At 40.7% G+C, this 20,702-nt stretch overlaps 1 protein-coding gene across 4 annotated transcripts in view; it reads left to right on the forward strand.

The window, feature by feature from the left end:
• Window positions 1–3,344: 3,344 nt before the first annotated feature.
• l1cama (L1 cell adhesion molecule, paralog a) overlaps window positions 3,345–20,702 on the forward strand; it is a 41,139-nt gene continuing 23,781 nt past the window's right edge. For 3 of the 4 annotated variants that reach the window (XM_059333169.1, XM_059333170.1, XM_059333171.1), the window contains exons 1-6: window positions 9,052–9,707; window positions 10,703–10,905; window positions 15,609–15,731; window positions 16,139–16,309; window positions 19,367–19,481; window positions 19,652–19,836. In XM_059333169.1, coding sequence (XP_059189152.1) covers window positions 9,619–9,707; window positions 10,703–10,905; window positions 15,609–15,731; window positions 16,139–16,309; window positions 19,367–19,481; window positions 19,652–19,836 — 886 coding nt within the window. In that variant the 5' untranslated portion in view covers window positions 9,052–9,618. Of the gene's footprint in view, window positions 4,028–5,965; window positions 5,981–9,051; window positions 9,708–10,702; window positions 10,906–15,608; window positions 15,732–16,138; window positions 16,310–19,366; window positions 19,482–19,651; window positions 19,837–20,702 lie in introns of those variants that run through there. The other variant, XM_059333172.1, reaches the window with a different exon arrangement.

Consider the following 20,702-nt stretch of genomic DNA (forward strand, 5'->3'; position numbering starts at 1 on the left):
CTCTGCCTCTCTCTCTCTCTCAGTCCCTTCCTTTACACTCCCAGCCCATTATAGTGTTCCCCTTTACTGCTCCGACTCAACATGACTGGAATATTCTCTGGCAGGGTCTTCCTCCTGACTGGAGCCACTGGACCATGCCCTTTTATCAGTCTGATCTCTTCTGTCAGACCACTGGAGGTGTCTGTCTGTCTGTCTGCATCCTCCCAGTCTATCCAAGCATTGCAAGCTTCTTTGTATGTCTGCAACTCCCTTCACTAGTGTGTACCTGAGTGTGTGTGTGTGTGTGTGTGTGTGCATGCAGTCCCTTTGTGGATTGTGATCGGCGGTGTGACAAGTGACGGCGTGCCACATCATTAATCAGCTCCCTGCTCCTCTGTTTGGGGGGGTGGGGGGGGGGGGGGGGGGGGGGGGGGGGGCAGGGGGGCATGCAGTGACAGGCAGGCTTCCACCTTAGATCCCATTAACACCAGTACTAATACCCTTACTTGCCTCACTTCATTCATCTGCTTCTAACGGCGTTTTGGAGAGGCCGCTTTTAAGACCGGATCACTGTAATTGGCTCTCGTGTCTCCAGAGAACAACAACCACTAAAGCTGCTGATAAAAACGACAAGAAAAGAAGAAGAAGAAGAAGAGGAAGAAGTGGAACAAGTGAACAAATGATGCATGGTGATTGGAAGAGCTTGCACATGTGTGTGTATGTGTGTGTGCAAGTTGATGGGTAGGATTAACGTCACAGCTGTCACCCTCAGTCATCCCTCCTCCTCCTCCTCCTCCTCCTCCTCCTCCTCCTCCTCTGCTTCCATCACCTCCCTCCTCCCCTCCCTCACCTCCACCTCTCCCTCTCCTCTGCCCTCCACTTCAAACCCTCTTCTCCTCTTCAAGTCCTCCACCTACTTCACCCCTCCCTCCTCCCTTCCTTTCTCCCTCTCTCTCTCTGTTCATTTCTTCTGACAAAGCAAGCAAGTTAGTATAATGGCTCATTTAATCCTAACGCTGTTCTCTTAAACTGCCTTATTAAGGGCTCAGCTCTTGTTTGATCTTTAATTTTAACTAATTTGGCCCTGCTGATTCCTGTTGCTCTTTCTAGGATGTTGTTCGATACATTTTTGCACTGAGGCCCCCGTTTACACAAAGGGAAAACGCAGATATTTCCATGCAGTTTGGTCTCTCATTTACACGAAAACCAAGTTTTTATCTCAGAAAACGATTATTTTTAAAAACTCCAGGCAAAGTGGAGAATTTTGAAAACTCCGAAACAGGGTTTTAGGTTCTCACGCTCATTCTATGCACCAGAAAATGCTTCATGTCATATGTTTACAGTTTGTTTGGCTATCATGGATGCTGTTAAGGTGGTACTCATTTTTACGTTTGTGCAAACGCTTTTGGTCTGTTTGAAATTGAAAATACAACTGCTCTACTATATCGAGAAGCAGAGGCGAAGGAGTGCACGGAGGTCAGCATTTTTACTGCAGCTTTCCCATCCAAGACGTATGTAGATTGCCTGCCAACGTCGCCGCCGCCCATTTTGGATCCGACCTTGGCAACGTATTTATGCGGGTTGATGTAAATGACAACTTTTTTAAAAACGATGTTGTGTGCACAATGTTATTTTTGAAAATGGAGGGGGGGAAATACTTGTTTTTCTAAATACCCTGCTATGGGCGGCTGTGGCTCAGTTGGTAGAGTGGGTTGCGCCCCAACCGAAGGGTTGCTGGGCAACTACTACATGTCAAAGTATCCTTGAGCAAGATACTGAATCCCGATGCTGTGTTCATCGGTGTGTGAATGAATTCCCAATGGTGGCAGGTGGCATCGTTTAGGGTAGCCTCTGCCACCAGTATGAATGTGTGTGTGAACGGGTGAATGAGCACAGTCTGTAGTGTAAAGAGCTTTGAGTGGTCGAAAAGCTCTATATAAGTGCAGGTTCAGTTACCATTTTACCATATGTATAAACGTATAAATGTGGCCTGGGTGACATGGAATTATCCCCCCTAATTAATTGGCCAGTCATTATCCACTGGATAATAAAATTAATGATAATCACATCTCTTCATCCACCATTCTTCTGCATCATCTTCCTCTCTCCCCCTCCAAGGTCAGCCATCACTCTCTGGTGGCGTTGCCAACAAACGGCAGCCTGCAGAGCCAGAACCTTCTCAATCAGGCTGCTGCCGCTGCTGCAGAGCTGCCAAACCAGCTCCCTCTCTCTCTCTATTATCGCCATTTTTCTTTTGTCTCGCATGTACGTCTCAATCATGGTGTGCTTTAACAGCTCTTTGTGTGTGATACTGAGTAGTGTAAACAGTCAGCGGGCTGCGCCACGTGGTGCCTTGGGGGAGGACAGCCTGCATGTTGCGGCGAGAACCAGATCCAAGGGTACAGATGGAGAACGGATAGACTCCTAGCAGGGCCGCCTCGCCTCACTCACCATGACTGATAGCATCTTTATCGCACACTTATCACAGCACTATCACCCAAGTACACTACGGACTGTGCAGTTCGTGCAACGACCAGTTAATCTAATTACCAGCTATTTGTTTGTCTGTCTTGCGTATTATCCGATTTGACACGTCATCCATCTGCATTTGTCTGTCCAAAGCCCATCTGGGTGCTGTGAGGCTCTGTTCAGCTTCTTGTTGAGGTATTCTGTCCATCTGTCCTGCTGACTGCCTCTTCCATATGGGCCACTGCTCGTGTAATTACCCAAATGTAGATTTCTGTTGCAGGAACAGGTTCTCTGATAGGCATTCTTTATGTCGGGATGTGTTGTTGAGCCGTGATTGGCGTGTTAACTCTGTGTATATAGGTCTGACCACATGGTGCACGGTCATTTTTCTCCCATTCTGACACATGGCCCCTTTCTGCCCCTCCCATTTACCCTTCTACCTCTGTCTCTGTTGCTCTGTGCGCAGTACTCCTTTTAGCTACGTAATGTAAATGAATCTCGGGCTCTGTCTCTTTCCCTTAAAGGAGGGGTCTCAAACTCAAATTACCTGGGGGCCAATGGAGGCAGTATCAAAATGACCAAAAAAAGACACAAAATTACAAAAAAAAAAAGACAAAAGTGACCAAAAAAAGACACAAAACGACCAAAAAGACACAAAATTACAAAAAAAAAGACAAAAAATGACCAAAAAAGACACAAAATGACCAAAAAAAGACACAAAATTACAAAAAAGACACAAAATTACTAAAAAAAAGACAAAAGTGACCAAAAAAGACACAAAATGACCAAAAAGACACACAATTACTAAAAAAAGACAAAAAATTACCAAAAAAAAAGACACAAAATTACAAAAAAAGACAAAAATGACCAAAAAAAGACACAAAATTTCCAAAAAAAGACACAAAATGACCAAAAAAAGAAACAAAATGACTCTGTTCAGCTTCTTGTTGAGGTATTCTGTCCATCTGTCCTGCTGACTGCCTCTTCCATATGGGCCACTGCTCGTGTAATTACCCAAATGTAGATTTCTTTTGCAGGAACAGGTTCTCTGATAGGCATTCTTTATGTCGGGATGTGTTGTTGACCCGTGATTGGCGTGTTAACTCTGTGTATATAGGTCTGACCACATGGTGCACGGTCATTTTTCTCCCATTCTGACACATGGCCCCTTTCTGCCCCTCCCTCTCGCTTCTCCACTTGTCCTCCCCTACCCTCACCTCCCTCCCTCCTCCCCCTTTTTCTTTTATGTTTCAGAGAGGAGAGCAGCAGGAGGGCGTGGACCTGACTTATAGAAGACAGCGAAAGGAAAGGAGGAAAAAAAAAAAATAAGGCCAAAGGGAGGCGAAGCCGAGGCCTGGTGGAAAAGAAACAAAGCCCTGTGTGTTGCCCTCTGTGTGCGTTTTACTGTACGTGTGTGTGTGAGCAGGTGGGACTTTGATGGGACAGTGAGCAATGCCTCACACGCAGCGACAGCAGGTTGGCAGTAGGGGGCGGTGCTCCCCTCGCCTCCTCCCCCTCCTCCTCTTCCTCCTCCTCCTCTCCCTCGCTGCCCAAGCAGCCATACACATCCCCTCCAACTGTGAGTACAGATCCACATCGCACCGCTCATAACAATGGCAACTGGTTCAAAGATCTATTTGTTGTGTTAATTACATTGTTGATTCATCAAAGCACGCCTAATAATCATCTTTCATCGTGATTAATTAGTGCAAATGAGCAGAGAGAACATGTGTTTCTCTTTCAGTAACCCCAATATTCAGGGTTGGATTGCGCTATTATGCTCCAAATACTACACTGTCTGAGTTTTTTTTTTCTTTTTTTCTTTGTTTAGTGCTCATCTGTGCCTGTGGTGTGTCTAATTACTTTGTAATTGATCCCCTCATACTGCATTGATTAGTCCCACTATTGATCTGGTTTCCTTGGTGCAAACCAGAATCTGATTGGGGAGTAATTTAATCAACAATCGAGTTATACAACAACAATAATCCAGCAAGGGTTTTTTTCTTCCACACTCACTCTCATTTCTTCCTCCTCCTCCTCCTCGATGCAATATGTGGGCATTAGAAATACAGCTGAGCTTGTGGCCCTGCAGGGAAATTGATCTTCATCTCTTCTGCTGCTGCCGACCTGCCCACAGAGCTCCGAGAGAGAGAGAGAGAGAGAGAGATAGAGAGAGAGGGAATATTGTTTCCACCGCTGCTTTTGTTGTTCTCTCTTTATCTAAGACTCCTTGCAATGAGTCACAGTCCTTCACCACCCACACAGACTTCAAAAGTATGTGTACAAACAAGATATCTCACATGAATAACCTGTAAATGCTGATGAAAAGCAGTAAATCTCCCCGTGTAATTCCCAAAAGGGGCGAGGTGACACAGAGGTGAGAGGGCCGAGGAGGATGATGAGGAAGGGGGGGATGAAGGAGGAAAGGAGGAGCAGGTCAAAGATGTAAAAGGTCAAGGTGTCCCCTGCCTTTCAATTAGCAGAGCCTCTGGCATGTCAATGAGCAGCACCGGGCCACGATCAGGATCAATAAAGGAGATGAGTTAGGATCTGTGACATGGAGGCTAAAAGGTTAAAATCTCTGCTCCATTACAGCAGGAATTACACTGTTTAACTGTCCATGTATCATAATCATTGTTCAATTATCAGTGAAACGTTTAACTATCTATCTATCTATCTATCTATCTATCTATCTATCTATCTATCTATCTATCTATCTATCTATCTATCTATCTATCTACCTATCTTATGCATGAATTATAACCTAAATGTGTTTCAGATTCATGTTTGTAACCAGTTTTTATTACCTAGAATTGCGTGAATTAACCGGCATCACTAACTGTGCACAGAGTGTCCGGTGCTTGTTGTAAACAAACAGAGATCGCTAAGTGAACACCTCCTGCAGCAGCAGCACATACACACTGTACTGCTACAGAGCTAACTGTTAGCCTGTTAGCAATTTGCAGACTGGACGCTAAGGGGTTAACATCCCCTCCGGCTCTGCAGCTGAGAGAGACTGCTGCAGGAGGAATGTGCCACTTCGACTCCAATAACACCAGAAAAAGCCGCTGGATTTGTCGCCAGTCGATTTCTTGACAAATAGTCGCTAAGGGGGTCTGAAAAGTCGCTAAATATAGCAACAAAGTCGCTAAGTTGGCAACACTGCTTCGCCGGCTTTTACAAATGGCGCGTGTTGTTGTCGTGTAGAGTACTACGTCACATCCTGCTTAGCGTTCTATCCAATCAGTAACCAGGCTTTTTTCAGGGGAGAAAAACGACCCTGCTCTTCTACAGGGACTAAAAAAGTCCCGACAAAAGTCTGCTCCGGACTACTCATATTCAAATTAGGGGCGTTTTGGCGAGTGAGCCCCGCCTCATTCCGGGTACTGGGCGGTAGTGGAAACACCCTTTATCTGTCTGTCTATTTATTAACTCTCTCTTTCTCCTTCTTGTTTACTGTAACTAAAATGTTTTTTCCCTCATTGCCCTTTCTCCGGCTCCCACTGTGGACTCACAGACCACATAAGTGATCGTAAGTGCTTTTAACTTTATTGACGTCGATCTGTCTTAATGCAGGTGCTGGCAAAGCTTATTGTAAACACTTTCATTATGCCAGAGAGATCATTTTCCATCCAGCACACAGTAAAAGTCCTGTCGTGTTGTGCTGCACTTTAATAAATAAAGGCATTAGTGTGCATTTGCAGTGTTATGTTTGTGTTTATGCATCTTTCATTTTAAGCAGAGTGCACGTGTGTTTGTATGTGAGGATGTGTCTGTGTGCTGCATTGTGAGCATGCTCCTCTTTCTGTATGTGGGTGTGTGGTGTTTAGCCTCGTCGGCTCCCAGTAGGTGAGATCCCTGCAGGAGAGGAGGGAAGAGGAAGTGTGAGGAGCGGCTGTCTGTCTGTAAAGAGGCAGCAGGGCTGTCAGATCAAAGACACAGGGAAATAAAGAGGAGTTAAAGCTCTAAGCACCGGCTCCTCTCCTCCTCCTCCAATAATGGAGCCGCGCCTGCAGCACAAACTTCAATTTGATCAACTGCGGAAATGGGCTTATTTCCTTCTATCAGTGGGAATTCTTTCATTAAATTCCCCCACTCCAGCTATCCTTCTCTTTCTGAGTCTGTGTGAATCTACCCCTTGTTTGTTTTTCACCCTTCTACCTCTGTCTCTGTGTGCTCTGCTCCTCTGTTGCTCTGCATGCTATTCATCTCCCCTGTCCGCCTCCTTCTCATCTACCGCAGTGCTCCTTTTAGCTACGTAATGTAAATTAATCTGGGGCTCTGTCTCTTTCCCTTAAAGCAGGGGTCTCAAACTCAAATTACCTGGGGGCCACTGGAGGCAGTTTCAAAATGACCAAAAAAAGACACAAAATTACAAAAAAAAGACACAAAATGGCAGAAAAAAAAAAAATTACTTAAAAAAGACATAAAATGGCCAAAACAGACACAAAATGACCAAAAAACACACAAAATCACAAAAAAAAGACACAAAATGACCAAAAAAGACACAAAATGACCAAAAAAAGATACAAAGTTACTAAAAAATACACAAAATGACAGGAAAAAAACTAAATTACTTAAAGAAGAAACAAAATGACCAAAAAAGACACAAAATTATTAGAAAAAGACACAAAATTATAAGAAAAAGACACAAAATTACAAAAAAAGACAAAAAAAATTACAAAAAAAGACACAAAATTACCAAAAAAAGTAATTAAAGGGACCTTCCACACACAACATTATTAGAAAAAGACTCAAAATTGTTTTAAAAAGACAAAATTACTAAAAAAAAAAAAAAAAAGACACAAAATTATTTTAAAAAGACACAAAATTACTAAAAAAAGACACAAAATTACGCCAAAAAAGTAATTAAAGGGACCTTCCACACACAACACAGTAAAGTGCCATTCATATAAAACTCACATTAAACTTTCATATCAAGGTGGGGGCCACAAAATATCGTCACGAGGGCTGCGATTTGCCCGCGGGCCGTGAGTTTGAGACCCGTGCCTTTAAGTCAAATTAAAACCAAGACGTATCAAGCTGTGACCTCTGTCCCCCTGCACTCACTGAAGCTGTGATTTACATTTCTGCCTATAAGTATCGAAAAAACACAACCTAAAAATAGGACACAAGCCATAAAGCATGCAGGAAAATCAAACCCGCTGGTTCAATACAGTACTCACAGCAAATCCCAGCATGTTGGTTTTTATGAGTCTGTTATGGAGTTATTGCTTTATGTCTGTGATGGACAATGGAGGAGAGAGAAGGAGAAACCTCTTCTGGTGGTCATTACTTTTTCCTCTTTTCAGAATCTCTGCTCCATTTCCCCACAGACTCTTTCCTCCCTTTGCCTATCTCTGCGTCTCACAGGGAGCACTGTGGCATATATCTCTTTTACATGGACTCTCCTCTTACATTATGCTATATCAATTTCCTCTCATCTCAACCCATTTTCTCTGTCCGCTCTCTCTCTCTCTGACTTTTTTCCTCGGCCTACATTTCATCTGCTTCTCCTGGGAGTCTTTTTAAGTGATATTGACTGAATATGCTTATCGGCAGCTGTTAAACCATGAAGATGAGTTATATCTCTGGTTATTCTCTGCTGTTTGCTAAGACATTTCCACCAGGCCTACATAGAGAGATGTGTATGACAAAAGGATGGTGCATGTGTGTGTGAAGCAGCATGCAGAATGAAAGCAGGTCATGTGGAGACTGCAGCACTATTCTTAATGTGTCTCTATGTATTTAACCCTCTAAAACCCAACATGTTGAAATGTATGTTTTCTTTAAAAGTTCGCCAAAAATACACTGTTTAACATAGAAAGAAACTGTAAACAGAGAAATTATAACACTGTAAAAAATGTCTAGATTTTACGGTGAAAAACAGCTAAATCATGACAGTAAAAGACGTAAAATGATAAATGGATTAATTCAGTTTCAGTAATAATGAAACACCGTATATGTATATATCAGCCAAAACATTATTTTTAAAATATATATTTTTTAAAATACATTACTCCACTATAAAATAGACTGGCACTATGTTTATAACAAAAAATATACTCTAATATATACAAGCATCACTGTAATTTTTGCATTTATTTTTTGTAAAAATACTTTTTTCTCACTGTTAAATGTACCAAACAGCATATCTCTAACAGAAGTATACTGAAATATTTAATGGTAAAATCGTTTATAAAGTATTTTCTTGTCAATTATATGGCAGAACAGCGTTTCTTTTAATGGAAAAACTTAAAACTAAACACCAAGATTGACCTTCTAAGTGGCTTGGAAGATATATTGGTTCTTATAGATTTTATATGGCTGCCATCTCCGATCCACAATCTTGATGAAGTGGCTCCTACCAAAAATTTGAAACCTATAGTGATAGCGAGCATGTGGAAAAAATCTGATGCTTTTGTCCGGCGTGTCCCCATTCTTCTTAAATCTGGTTCTAATAACCATGATCGTGCTGATTCCATAGAGGTGCAGGGCTTATATAGTATTTTATATATTGCAGTGAAATGCAAGGCCACAGTGAGTAAAATGGTAACTGTAAAAAAAATGTTTACTGTAAAAAAAATTTTAACTGTAAAAAAAAAAAGCAAAAAATGCCTTTAAACGGCTTGTTGGGGTTCAGAGGGTTAAACCCTATAGGTGCTCACCTGCTTCATAACTGTTGTCATGACAACTCTAACTTGGTTTTGATTCCTTGCAGTCAAGAGGCCTCCGATGATCACCATGCAAAAATAAATCGTAAAAAAATACTGTATATTAAAGTAAAAAACCCTAAAACTTTAGTTTTTCTCCGGATATATATTTTTTAAATACAACAAGAGATCAACTGTATATTACCTCCATTTTAAAGTAAATTACCTGTAAAATAACTTAAAAAATAAAATAACTTTTAGTATATATATATATATATATTACAGTGTAGTAAACAGACAACTGAACATAATCATTTGCATGAATGTGTCAAAACATGCACTGTAAAAAAAATTAATGAAATAAAATGAAAAAAAAAAAAAGCCTTTAAATGGCTTGTTGGGGTTCAGAGGGTTAAACCATATAGGTGTGTGATGGCACGTGTACGCTCGCCTGCTTTATATCTGTTGTCATGACGACTCTAACTGGTTTTGGTTCCTTACAGTCAAGAGGCCTCCGATGATCACCACACAGCCGGAGTCTGTCACCGTCTTCAGTGTGGAAGACTTCGTCATGAGCTGTGAAGCCGGCGGCAACCCTCCTCCTGAGTTAGTCAGCACACACACACACACACACACACACACACACCCTTACACCCTTGTACTTCTATCTTTGTGAGGGCCCTCATTGTAACAGTGAATTCCCTTCCAAGGTTATAATAGTTTAGATTTTTTCATTAGTTTTAGTTTTAATTAGGTTGTGAATTTTTGAAATTCAGTTAGTTTTTATTAGTTTTAGTTTTTTTGTAATGGGGTATTTGTTGGGTGGGAGATTAAAAGAGGTCACAGTAAATTTTTCCTTTATTTCCTTTGTCTGATCCATCTTCATTATGTATGAAAAAAGATGACAAAGACGAAAACGAAGGACATTTTCACTATAATTTTAGTTAGTTTTGTAACCACACAATACAGTTTCAGTTAGTTATCATTATCATGTAACCTTTAACCCTTAAAACAAAGTCTGAAATCTCAAAAATCTGTAAAAATGTCCTCACTCTGTGTTGTGGTCCTCACTATGTGGGAAGTACAAGAACACACACACACACACACACACACACACACACACAGACACTCAGAGTGTGATGATGCTACATCAGTGGTGGAGGAGCCCAGTCATTGGTTATCATGGTGACCTTCCCTCTCCTTGTTCAGCTGACATCTACATATTAGTATTACATGAGAGCACAGCTTCTCCCAGTCAGACTTCTCATTTCAACAAGGGATAAATGTCATTAAGCCCTGCAGCAATCTTTTCAGAGTGTCTTAGCTGCTCTGAAGTGGAAAACTGCTCCAATTGCCGAGGAAAAGATGAATATCGCAATTACACAGCACAAGCTTATGAGTCCCGCTGGGGCATCCCGCGTGAATTTTGCATTTTTCATTCATTTGTGCCCTCAAATCCACTGACATGTAAGGACATCTTGTATGTGTTTAAAAAAAAAAAGCTGCTTCTTCAAAAGGCCTGGAGATGATTTTTTTGACTTTGATATCTGAGTGAACACGCTCCCGTCAGTGTTAGTGATGTTTTTTCTTCTTCACTAAAGTTTCAAGTGGACTAAAGATGGAGAGGACTTCGACCCGGGCAGTGACCCGGAGCTGAAGGTCACTGAGCACTCCGGCTCCTTCGCCTTCTACACACTCAGTTACACCATGGACAGCCTGAAGCAGTACCAGGGCAAATACGTCTGCTACGCATCCAACGAGCTGGGGACCGCCGTCTCCAACGAGGCCATACTCACTACTGATGGTAAGAACGCACTGATGGCTGATTATACTCTTTCAGATTGGTACATTCCTCAAATCATCCTCAACATTTGCAAAAGTGTCTTTCTTACAACATGGTCTCACTGGAATCCGGATTTCCTTAACTCAAAATCCGTGGAATAGCCACGGAATCACTCAAATTTCCGTGAAACTGACACGGATTTCGCTACAATGCAAGTTAATGACAGTCATATCCCGTGGCTATTCCAACATACAAAGTGATTATGTACATTCACTGAGTGAATATTTAGAAAAAATATTTCTCACTAGAAATGTGATCAAAATGTATTTATTTTTGTTTTTTTTATGCAGAAACTAAGTCAAAATATAGATTTTTTCACTAAAAAAGAGAGAACTGTCCGCCATGTTTTTTGTTCTGACCGCCGGAACCTTGAAAGTCATGTGACTTGGAACAAACCAATAGGAAAAATAACCCTAGCCCTAACCCTAACTGTAAAAAGTCACTTACTGTCATATTAAAGTAAAAAACCCTAAAACTGAATGTGTCAAAGCATGCACTGTAAAAAAAAAATCTGTTTAATTTACGGTAAAAAACCGGCAGCTCTGTTGTCAAGGAATGTTTTGTACCATGTTCTTTCTTGTTGAATAAAAATAAAGTTAAAAAAAAAAAAAACGCAGCTACTAACCAACTTCACTGTAAAAATTACAGTAAGCAGGTTTTCTACTGTAAATTTAGATGTAAATATCAGCAAAAACTGTAATTTAGACTAAAAAGTCCCTTTATTTTTTTTAGGGTAAATGTGTCCTTGTGACAATATGGTATTTCTCCATTAATTTTACATGAAAATTGTATATTTTTACAGTAAATCTGTGTGTTTTCTACAGTTTTTCAAAAGTTTTGTACTATTCCTTGATTTACGGTAATTAAAAGTGTCTACTACGGTGATATGCAATTTTCAATTTTATGCCTTATTTCTCATGCAATTTGACAGCGTTTTACTGTAATTTCTACAAACATTTTTTACAGCGTGTGCAATGTGTTCACAGAATGAGAAACTGCTGTTTATGATGATGTGGAGGTTGAACGTGTAGTTTGGAGAATTAAAATTCTGATCTGATAAAAGGCACCAAAGAAAGTTAAAAAAAAAATCTGCACGCCTAAAGCAGCCACTGACCAGTTAACGAGACACTCATTAAATTTTGATGCTAAATTTGAATATTTAAATTCCACCATGCTCAGTGAGTATTGCTGATTTGTTATTTTTGGCTTTAGAGGCAAACCGCACCATTTGAAATAACATAAAAACCAATCAAACCCCCCTCTGATACGTTTTCAAACTAATTGCATCACATTAGAGGACTTACAAGTCTTTTATACATGTCAGTTTCAGTGTTTGGGCTCCTGTAAATGCCCTCAAGGTTCAGATTAGAAGCGAGCCATGTTGTTGTTGTTGTTGTTGTTGTTGGTTTTTATCAGCAATAACAGAAAGATTTAAAGAGCTGTGAGAGGCAGCGTGTAAACCTTCTCCTCGCCCTCTTTTATAGGGAGCTCATTTGTTTGCAGGGTGGAGGCTCCGAGTACCACCTAGAACATAATTACATGCAGCAACATGGTAGTTAGCATACACACACACACACACACACACTCACACGGGCCCCTGGGTATATGTAAAGAGCACCTCTGTGCATCCATCCACCTGTGTGACGGGCTCTCCCCTGGGCGACCTCCTTCCTTCACAGTTTCCCTGACAACGGTTTCCCCAGAAACGCTCTTGAGTTGATGTCATGTGAAGCACTCTTCAGTCGCTCCTACGGGGTTATGAACAATGGTCATGAATCATATTCTTCTACTTCTGCAAGGCAAAATGCAACCTGGTGCCTCCCCACACCAAGATTCTTAAAGATCACCTCCATGTTTTCTTATGTTTAGGTCTCATAAGATGTCTGGATTTGACTCTCCTAACTTGGATCTGTGCAGTTTGTCACTAGAGAATGTCTGTGCACTTAATTAAAATCTAAGAAGAAGGCTGAGATAAAAAACAAAACAAAAACAGAAACCTCACTGCAAAAAAGGTGTGTCTAAAAACAAGATAAAAACACTAAATCTTGCTGCATGGACAGATAATTTCACTTGATAAGATTTCTTAAATTAAGATTATTAAATCTAGAAATAAGCATGTTGAACACTTGAAATAATAATTCTCTTAAAAGAAGATAAATTAAAGCTGCAAGCAGCGATGAACTGGCCCGAGCAGAGTGACCTGACAATTATTTGTTTCTTACCAAGATAAAAAAATGTTTTGATAAATTTAAAATTTCAAAATTTTTAATTACCGTAAATCAAGGAATAGTACAAAACTTTTGAAAAACTGTAGAAAACACACAGTTTTACTGTAAAAATATAAAATTTTCATGTAAAATTAAAGGGAGAAATACCATATTGTCACAAGGACACAATTACCCTAAAAAATAAAGGGACTTTTTAGTCTAAATTGCAGTTTTTGCTGATATTTACATTTAAATGTGCAGTATCGAAAACTCGCTCACTGCTGGTATTTTACCGTAAATTAAACAGATTTTTTTTGCAAGCAGCGATGAACTGGCCCGAGCAGAGTGACCTGATGATTATTTGTTTCTTACCAAGATAAAAAAAAATTTGATTTAGAAGTGTTAGATAATTTATCTTGTTTTAAGAGTTAATCCCTTATTTTAAACATACAACATGCTTATTTCTAGATTTAATAATCTTAATTTAAGAAATCTTGTCAAGTGAGATTATCTGTCCATGCAGCAAGATCATTTCCCTCAGATTTAGTGTTTTTATCTTGTTTTTGTAGTGCAGAAACCTCCAGCACAGAGCAACTTGTCAGGACAGAGAGAAAAAACACACGTCACAGCGTATCTTGTTGTCATGGTTCTGGCTTCAATTAACAAGGCCAGGCCATGTCCTGTCATGCAAGTGAAAAACAATTTGTGTGTCTTCCCCGAGAATTGGATCACTCCAGAAATGTAATGGGTTGTTTTCGTAGCCTGTACATGCTTCTACCAAGTTTAATGAATATCAGGCCACTAGTTCTCCCATGATGACACAAACAAGCAAACTGAATATAAAGCATAAACTTCTTCATAAAAATCAGGATGTTATATAATATATCTTAAGATAAGACTTTATTTATTCCGCAGAGGGGCAATTTAGTCATCACAGCAGTTCAAGATACAGACATATAGACATATAGATATGAAAATAGAATAAAGAATAAAAAATAAGACATATACATACATAATATACATAAGTTATATACATAACATACTTACATGGCTGCTGTTTGGCATTTATTTTGTACACACACTACTAATACTGACGAGGGTTCAGAGAGACCCTCAAGACGTTCAGACAAACAAACAAACAAACAACAACTACAACAACCATTATTCATTGCATTATTACATTTGTGGGAACTTATTAAAATATTGAAAGTTGATTTTTTTTCTCTTCCCCACAAATAAGTCCTTGCCAACCTAATAGTTATTACCAGGGTTCATACGGGTGCTTGAAATCCTTGAAAATGCTTGAATTTAAATCTTGTATTTTCAAGGTTTAAAAAGTGCTTGGATGGGTTTTGGATAAAGTGCTTGTAAATGCTTTAAATTCTTACTGTATTTCTCTTGCAATCTGACTATATCCATCTATAGACTATAGATAATCACATGTTCAATGTAAAAAATAATGAGTAGCCTATCTGAAATGAAGACCGTTCCTCCTAAAAGTGTAACACCATCGCTGTTGGTATGTTTAACCCTTTATCGGGCGAAGAACTATATTTGGTAACTTCAGTGGATATCAAAATGGGGTCCCCATGTCTCTCTGTGAGGTCGTAGAACCACATGGACGAGTACGAGGAGAACTTGACTATGACGGCATATTAAGGCCAAGTATGAATAAAAATAAAGATACAAACCGGGGAGGGAGTTGCAAATTTACTAGATTAAAGTGCCAAATCTACAAGAAAAATATGTGTAGATTTAAGAGATTTAAAGTGGCAAATCTGCACGAAAAAAGTTGCAGATTTATGAGACAAAAGTGGGGAAAAAAACATTTTTTTTCTCACAGATTCACCACTTTAAATCTCATAAATCGGCACATTTTTTCCCATAGATTTGCCACTTTTATCTCGTATACTTTTTTCTCAAAATATTACCCCCCTCCCCCGGGTCCGTATGTTTTTTTTACACATTCTGGCTGTATGTAATATCCTCCAATATTCTCTAGGGTTGAAATTTGGAATTTGCAAGTATTTCAATGAGTGAAATCTCCCCCTTTTAGTATGTAAGTACTCATCTAAAACATGCAACTTACAACCGCTGAAAGGTCCTGGAAAAGCTTGAAAATTTACCTTGAAAGTCAATGAAAATTGCTTGAATTTGACCACTCAAAAAGTGTATGAAGCTTTTATTACATTTGTGGGAAATCTCGTGTTACGTTTGTAGCAGGCAGCGGCTATTACGTTTGTGGAAAATGTATTACGTTTGTGGGATTATTACATTAAAAGCTGCAGATTTTTATGACGTCTGTGGTTTATAACGTTGGTGGGCATTATTACATTCGCCTTACAGTCGCCTCAGTAAATCTTTACACGATTCTGTAAATGTAGATGTAAATGTGTGCAGGGGTGATTCTGTACATCTCTGCATGTGTACTAATGTTCGTGTTTTTCTCCCCTTCAGCTCCTCCGATCCAGCAGAAAGAAAAAAAGGTCCATGTGAAGTCTGAAGAGGGAGGCAGCATCGTTCTGAAGTGCAACCCCCCGCAGAGCTCCATGGAGCCCATCATCCACTGGATGGACTGGAGTGAGTACATTACCTTTCCATCTCTCCTTCCATTACATCCTTCCTGTTTCCTCAATAAAACCTCTACTTAGACGGTGTGTGTTTCCTTTCGCTGTCCACTCACATCACAGTGAGGTGCTTGATTATTTATTTATCTCAATGTCCATAATATCCTTTTCATGCATTATCCGTCCCTGGATTTAAATGTCTTCAGTACCTTTTCTAGGAGCCTTTTCTTCCTCCTATTCTCCGACGTCTCTTTATCATCGTTTTTCTATTTCTCTCATCCTATTGTAGCTCTCTCCCATTTCCTCTCACTGTTTTATCCTCTTGTTAAGCTCCTCATTCTCTCTCCCTTGTTCCTCATTTTCCTCGCCGCCTTTATCTGTCATCCATGTCTCTCCCGTTCTGTCTCCGTCTCTCTGCAGGGCTACATCACATCCAGCTCAGTGAGCGGGTGGTGGTGGGGAAGGACGGCAACCTTTACTTTGCCCATTTGACAAGTGACGACAGCAGGGTGGACTACACCTGCAACGTCCAGTACCTGGCAACCCGCACCATTCTGGCAAAGGAACCCATCACTCTGACAGTCAACCCCTGTGAGTTTTGCTCCGGATTAACTGACTGGATTACTGTAGACTGGACTGAAGTCAAGAAATGCATTTAGGGTCAATAGCCGTGTTTCCTTTAGGGGGAAGAGTGGCCGCCGGGAAAGTCTCAGGCCACGCCCTCTCTAAAGTCCGCTCACTCTGCGTGTCTCCATTACAAAAAGGCCTCCAGAGGGATTTAGAGACTCTGGAGGTGACGTTTGGTTTTCACATACATGGTGATCAAATACGTGATGAATTAGCCACGGGAGACGCAACTGTGGCCGCCGTCGCTAACTGTGCACAAAGTCAGCAGCTGATCATAAACAAAGCAGCATGGCTAATTATGCACAGCGTCTCCACTGATCATAAACATAGTGATGGTGAGTTAACCAACATCACTAACTGTGCACAGAGTGTCCGGTGCTTGTTTTAAACAAACAGAGATCACTAAGGGCGCTTTCACACCTATCTCGTCTGGTCCTGACTTCAGGACTTTTCAGTTTGATCCGAACCTATATTCCAGGTGTGAAAGGTGCCGCGGACCACGGTCCGACCAAAGTTTGGTCCGACCAAAGTTTGGTCCGACCAAAAGAGATGGTCTCGGTCCGGACCAAACGAACCAATGTCTGAAGTGTGAAAACAACTTTTTTTATAGTTCAGACCTTCATATCAATGACAGGAAGTTTTTTTCTTCTTCTGCTCTCGAAGTACGATACAGGAAGTTGGATTGCAGGATTGCAAGCCGTTTTCCCCCTTTCTCCTGTCGATGGCGACACAGTTTTGGCATGATGAGGAGGCTCATCTTGCAAATAGAAAGCACTCTCACATATTGCTCATTAAGCTGGTGCTGCTGGCAGCAAAAGAGCAGCTAAAGTATTACCACAGGTAATACTTTACACTCGCTGCATTCATTTAGTGTAAACACATTAAGGAAGTAACACTGAGGTCAGATGCCGGCCGGCCTAACAACGCAGCGTAACCAAAACAAAATGAGCCGCAGAAAGTCCACAGGGAGATGACGTGTCCAGTAGAATTGTCTTGTAAAGTCCGTTATTCCTTTTGTAGCGTGAAACCAAAACCAACAGGACCAAATATAGACAATTAAACAGAACACGGACCTTGGTTCGGACTTTCAGGTGTGAAAACGCCCTAAGTGAACACCTCCTGCAGCAGCAGCACATACACACTGTACTGCTACAGAGCTAACTGTTAGCCTGTTAGCTATTTGCAGACTGGACACTAAGGGGTTAACATCCCCTCCGGCTCTGCAGCTGGGAGAGACTGCTGCAGGAGGATGGTGCCGCTTCGACTTGTTATTACTCTTACAAAACAAGAACAAATAGGTAAAACATATTTGAAAATGACGGACCATCATATAGTTTATGCTGCTGGCACTGTTAAATATATGATTTCAGTAATTTGACTGAACTGAACCTTTAAGATCAAGTTTGTAAAGAACAATTAAAAAAAAAGCCTGTAAAGCATCCTTAAAAATCATCTTTTTTTCTATTCTTTGTATCAGAGAAACAGATAAATACTGTAAAGGTTTCCATGTAATTGGCCCACTGAAAGCCTCATAGTTAAACCAAAGTCAACCGGCCCCCATGTGGTGGCATGTTGTGCTGACCAAAGCAGTATAGCGTATCCGGTAAGTGGTGGCAGGGCCGGCGGGGGGCCCAGCACCTCCTCAGTCCAGCGGTAATGAGATGCAGCTCACACTGAGACGAGGCCGCCGGCATCTGTGGCCCGACTAGAGGTCAGAAGGATGAGCACATGTTAACACGAGACCTCTGAGAGAGAGTAGAATATCTGTAGCCTTATATACTGGAGAGAGGTAAAGGGTTCTCCACATGAGGCCACGCCCTGCCTCTGTGTGTGTGTGTGTGTGTGTGTGTGTCAGCTAAATGACATGTAATGTAAAAAAAATGTGATGTGTGTGTCTCTGCATCTGTGTGTCTGTGTGTGTGTGTGTTTGTGTGTCTGTGTGTGTGTGTGTGTGTGTGTGTGTGTGTCTGCATCAGTGTGTCTGTGTCTGCATCAGTGTGTCTGTGTGTGTGTGTGTGTGTGTGTGTCTCTGCATCTGTGTGTGCGTGTCTGCATCAGTGTGTGTGTGTGTGTGAGTGTGTGTGTGTGTTTGTGTGTGCGTGTCTGCATCAGTGTGTGTGTGTGTGTGTCTGCATCTGTGTGTGTGTGTGTGTGTGTGTGTGTGTGTGTGTCTCTGCATCTGTGTGTCTGTGTGTGTGTGTGTGTGTGTGTGTGTGTGTCTCTCTCTGCATCAGTGTGTCTGTGTGTGTCTCTGCATCTGTGTGTCTGTGTGTGTGTTTGTGTGTGTGTGTGTTTGTGTGTGTGTGTGTGTGTGTGTGTTTGTGTGTGTGTCTGCATCAGTGTGCGTGTGTATGTCTGCATCTGTGTGTGTGTGTGTGTGTGTGTGTGTGTGTCTCTGCATCTGTGTGTGTATGTGTCTCTGCATCTGTGTGTGTGTGTGTGTGTGTGCATCAGTGTGTGTGTCAAGGTTATAATAGTTTTGGATTTTTTATCAGTTTTAGTTTTAATTTCGTTGTCAATTTTTGTCTTTAAATTCAGTTAGTTTTAATGAGTTTTTAGAGTGAGTTTGCTAGTTGTAATTAGTTTTTCATTTTTTGGAATGCTTCAGTTTTAGTTTAGTTTTTATTAGTTTTAGAGTTAGTTAGTTTTTTGTAATGGGGTATTTGTTATTAAAAGAGGTCACAGTAAATTTTGCCTTTATTTCCTTTGTCTTATCCGTCTTCGTTATGTATGAAAAAAGTTGACAAAGACGAAAACGAAGGACAAAAAAATAATCGAAACTAACTGAATTTGAAAGCAAAAATTAACAACCCTATTGAAACTAAAACTAATGAAAAATTAAAAACTATTATAACCTTGCAAGGGAATTCACTGTTCCAATGAGGGCCCTCACAAAGATAGAAGTACAAGAATGTGTGTGTGTGTGTTAGAGTCTCTAAAGCTGTGTCAGCAGCACGCCAATTAAAAAAATGACCCATACATATGTATGAATCTTTCTCTCCGATTGTGTTTCCACCTCAGCCAACTCCGTCCTGCGGAACCGGAGGCCCCACATGATGAGACCTGCTGGAAGCCACAGCACTTACCACGCCCTCAGGGGCCAGACCGTGGAGCTGGAGTGCATCGTCCAAGGCCTGTGAGTGTGTGTGTGTGTGTGTGTGTGTGTGTGTGTGTGTGTGCATGTTTCTGCCTCCATCAATCAGAAAACTAGAGCCGCACCTTTTAATCAATCTGAACCGCCTCTCATCCATCTCTTCCTCTCTCTGGTCCATACATCTTCCTCTCTTCTCTCCTCCTCCTCTTCAGTCCGACTCCCAAAGTTTCCTGGGTGAGGAAAGATGGCGAGATGCCTGAAGCTCGGGCCGTTAGAGACATGTTTGACCGCCGCCTGCGCTTCGGTAACATCTCCGAGAGCGACGGGGGCGAGTACCAGTGTTTAGCTGAGAACTCCCAAGGAAAGGCCATACACACTTACACTGTGACTGTGGAAGGTATGTCACACACACACACACACACACACACACTCCTGTGCAGCACACCACACTGTAAAAAATGTCTGTAGATTTTACGGTGGAAAACTGCCAACATAACTGTTAAATGTACTAAACACCATATCTCTAAAAAAAAAAAAGTATTTTCTTGTCAATTATATGGCAAAACAGCGTTTCTTTTGTTGGAAAAACTTTTTATTCATACAGTAAAATATGGAATAAAATGGCAGTCTTAAACAGGAAATCAAAAGTGCAAATCTCTTTTTACCGTAATATTTTTTAAAATTCTACCGTATTTATTACGGTAAAGTTCTGGCAACTACAGCTGCCGTTTTTTTTACCGTAAAAACAACATATTCTTTTTTACAGTGGAGTAGTACATGCAATATTGCATGTGAGATAAGGATTATTTAAGCATGTATTATGATGCCTGTGGTGGAATAAGTATTCAGATCCATTACTTATGTACACACGGTGAAATTACTCCACTACAAGTAAAAGTCCTGTATTCACAACTTACTGAAGTAAAAGTACAAAAGCATCAGCATCAAAATGTCCTTAAAGTACCAAAAGTAAAAAGTACTACTCAGTGTTGACCAATTATTCCTAAACATTTAATCCAAATGGCTATAATTTAATGGTTTGATTCTGCAAACTGTCTTTTTAATTTAGAATTTAAAAATCCAGAAATACTTGGAGCAGTGTTGCTAGCCATTACTGACTTTAAAGTTTGTTTCATTCGCAGAGGAAGAAAATGAAATCCAAAAAATCTGAAATACTATCGAGTCTTTAATTTATTTGTTGCATGTGGTCATTGGTCATTGGTCATTTTATGTGATTATATTTTTGCTTGTCTTGTCTGTAAT

Source organism: Centropristis striata, chromosome 5 (genome assembly GCF_030273125.1).
Source record: "Centropristis striata isolate RG_2023a ecotype Rhode Island chromosome 5, C.striata_1.0, whole genome shotgun sequence".
Classification (NCBI taxonomy): domain Eukaryota; kingdom Metazoa; phylum Chordata; class Actinopteri; order Perciformes; family Serranidae; genus Centropristis; species Centropristis striata.